Here is a 3,161-nt window from a genome sequence, read left to right on the forward strand (position 1 = left end):
TCTGGTGCACAGGTAGCAGGGGGACCCTACAGTCTGGTGCACAGGTAGCAGGAGGACCCTACAGTCTGGTGCACAGGTAGCAGGGGGACCCTCTGGTTTGGTGCACAGGTAGCAAGGGGACCCTCTGATCTGGTGCTCAGGTAGCAGGGGGGCCCTACAGTCTGGTGCACAGGTAGTAGGGGGACCCTACAGTCTGGTGCACAGGTAGCAAGGGGACCCTCTGGTTTGGTGCTCAGGTAGCAGGGGGACCCTCTGGTCTGGGGCCCAGGAAGCAGGGGGACCCTACAGTCTGGTGCACAGGTAGCAGGGGGGCCCTACAGTCTGGTGCACAGGTAGCAGGGGGACCCTCTGTCTGAGGGACACATCCACAGTCCCTTTAGTAACCATCCATGTAGCTGTAGCTGCCTCAGAGCTTACCTCTGATGGATTCAAGGCACTCGGGTTACACTTCAAAAATCAGAACATTAAAGTTTCTGACTTCGTGCTACATTTTTGTTCGCAGCTGTAAATAGTCTATATTTCCATCCACTGGACAGACACCAAGAAGAAGAACTGATGTGAGATGACCCACAGATCTGTCCCTCCTCGCTCCGCCTGCCTCCCGGCAGTCTGTGGACCGTAGCTTCTGTTTCACACACGGTGTCTCCGGTCGTCCACACGCTGCTGAAGGCTTCTCCTGAGCTCCAACTGCAGATCATGGAGACAAAAACATGCACTTATTCCAGAGTTATATACATCACTGCTCAGCGGCAGGCCTGAAATCCCAAACCCACCCATCCTCAGTAATCAGCACATATAATAAGAGATGAAAGTGTTGAATCACTACTTTTACAGTCCGAGTAAATCTATCCCAGGTCTGCAGTAAATCCCCGTCATAAAAAATAACTAAAAACAATTCTAAATCACATTTTGAAGTGATAAAAACAGTTTTAAAGCTTCTTTTAGTAGCTTAGTTTCTGTCTCCAGTTTTCTCTTCTAATGAAATGTTTAGCTTTCAGTTATCATTCTGCTACTTTTAGCTTTTTTAATATTTCTATCTTAGCCTAATCTTTCCACTTTAACACGTTACTCTAGCGGCTGCTAAACTATTTTTTTTAATCCCTAAAGACTTTATATGGAAAAATAAAGCTTACTGGAAACAAAACCAGGAATGTGCACAAGAATCAGGTTCAAAACAAGACAAAAAAAATCAAAAATGGTGAAAAAAAAGCAAATTTTTCTGTTAGTTTTACGGCACCTGTTTTTATGATTTATAAAGATATGATTAAAAGTACCTGAAATAATTATAATTACATGATTTATTTCAGCAGTAGAAGAAATTTAATCCTCTTCATCGTGTGTCATAAATCACTTTTTAACCCTTTGTGAACCACTTCTAAGAGCTTTAAAGGCCTCAGTGTTTGTTTGTCCTAATAAGCCCCCTCCTGTCCCCTTCCTCCCCCCGTTTCTGTCCCTCATCATTATTCTGTCCATCCTCCTGACCCATCTGTCTCTCCCAGACACTCCCCCGCTCCCCTCCTCCCCCCTCACATTGACCCCTTTTGTTCACATCTATTGAACGGCGGGGGGAGGCAGGAAGGGTCCGCTCAGCTGTTTCCTCACGACGTGTCGGGACAGTGTGGGAATGTGTGTGAGAAAAAGTTGGGGACAAAGCTCGGCGGAGGCTCAGAGTTTGTTTGTCAGCCGGTGAGGACACATAAACGGTGTTGGAGCGTCCGGGAGACATGTAGCCTGGAGTTTTACTGCAGCTCTAGCTTTTTTTTTTTATTTATATTGGGTCTTTTTATTTGCTTTTATTGAATCACCTTTGCCTTAAGAGATCCTCAGGGTGTAATCAGTGGAGCTGATTTGAGAGAAAGTTTTGTTGTGAGCAGCAGATTGATTGGAGAGATTATGCAGCCGTCGTCACGGAGTCCCAGCCATGAAAACTGTGTTCAGACACAACTGTGTGGTGAGTTTCATGAAGTCCTTTTACTCACCAGGAGCAATTATTCCTTCTTTTCACTGATTCATTCAAGCAAAAGGGCTGACTGTGCTCCAACTCAGGATATTTTTAATATGGATGATTCAGCTTTTCTGTCTTTTTTGACAGTAAATAAAAAGTTTTGGGTCACCTTGTTGTGATTATCCCTTTGATGAGGTAGAATTTGTTCCACTAATGAATGTCTAAATGCATTTAATAGACAGGAAGTCTTTTCTACAAGGTCCTTCAGGTCTTTACTTTGTTTATAAATAGATTTGTTGCCACATTTAGTCCTGCAAAACTGGTCAAAAAGTCAAACAGAAGAGCTCCTCTGGTCAAAGTGTCCAACTGAGGGAGGAGAGGAAGAATGAGTCACTTATCGTCCATTCAGAATTTATTTTACAGGTTCTGTTTTCATCCTTTGATTGTTTATTTTATGCATTCAGTCAACATTTTTATAATACTAAATGGTTTTAATTTGTCTGGTTGTTTTTCTTTACACCAAGAATTTCTGGTTTTGACCCATAAAAGATGGAGATTTGTGACCCCAACTAATGCCAGGAAACAAGTGTATCAGCAGCACAAACAACCATTATAACTATTATTAGCTTTTTATTTTTAATTATGTCAAAAATCCTTGAATCAGCAGATATCTTTAAGCTACACTCGAGTCCCGACCCTAACTTTGGGAACTACTGATTTCGATTTTACGCTCTTACATGTGGTGACAAATAAAATCAATCTGAATCACATTTTTAATTTCATATTTTATTGCTGCTTCTAAAAATGTCCTTTCAGAGCAACTTTCCAGTTTAGTGGAAGCTGATGTTAGCGTTTGATCTAAAAACCTCTTCACTCATCACAACACGAGCGCTAAATACTTAAAGTTTGCCACCGTCACGTTAGGTTTTATTAATCCATTTCAGATCTTTACTGTATCAGACATCCCTCATCGGGTTTTAGATTAAAACAGGAAAGCGGCTGATGTTGCAGGGCTTTTATTTTGGTAATGTTTGTTAGTATCTGATCAGTGTGTTTGTGTCTTTTTACAGTCAGTGTGTGTGATTGGGGTCCAAGTGAACGCTTGAATTCACGCAGTCACCTGACTGTTGTGTAATGGTTAGCTGGTCAGACGGACACAGCGGCACTGTGAGAACTGGTGTGAACTGTCTGCTGACTGTGTGTGTGTGTGTGTGTG

The 3,161-nt window shown here is 42.5% G+C and overlaps 1 protein-coding gene across 2 annotated transcripts in view; it reads left to right on the top strand.

The window, feature by feature from the left end:
* The window catches only part of pmepa1 (prostate transmembrane protein, androgen induced 1), a 35,365-nt gene that overhangs the window by 22,755 nt on the left and 9,449 nt on the right, over positions 1–3,161 (top strand). The window contains exon 1 of one of the 2 annotated variants that reach the window (XM_017429215.3): positions 1,692–1,951. The exons of the other annotated variant lie outside the window; for it this stretch is intronic. Coding sequence (XP_017284704.1) covers positions 1,894–1,951 — 58 coding nt within the window. The 5' untranslated portion in view covers positions 1,692–1,893. Of the gene's footprint in view, positions 1–1,691; positions 1,952–3,161 lie in introns of those variants that run through there. 2 annotated transcript variants of the gene reach the window in all.

Source organism: Kryptolebias marmoratus, linkage group LG4 (genome assembly GCF_001649575.2).
Source record: "Kryptolebias marmoratus isolate JLee-2015 linkage group LG4, ASM164957v2, whole genome shotgun sequence".
Classification (NCBI taxonomy): Eukaryota; Metazoa; Chordata; class Actinopteri; order Cyprinodontiformes; family Rivulidae; genus Kryptolebias; species Kryptolebias marmoratus.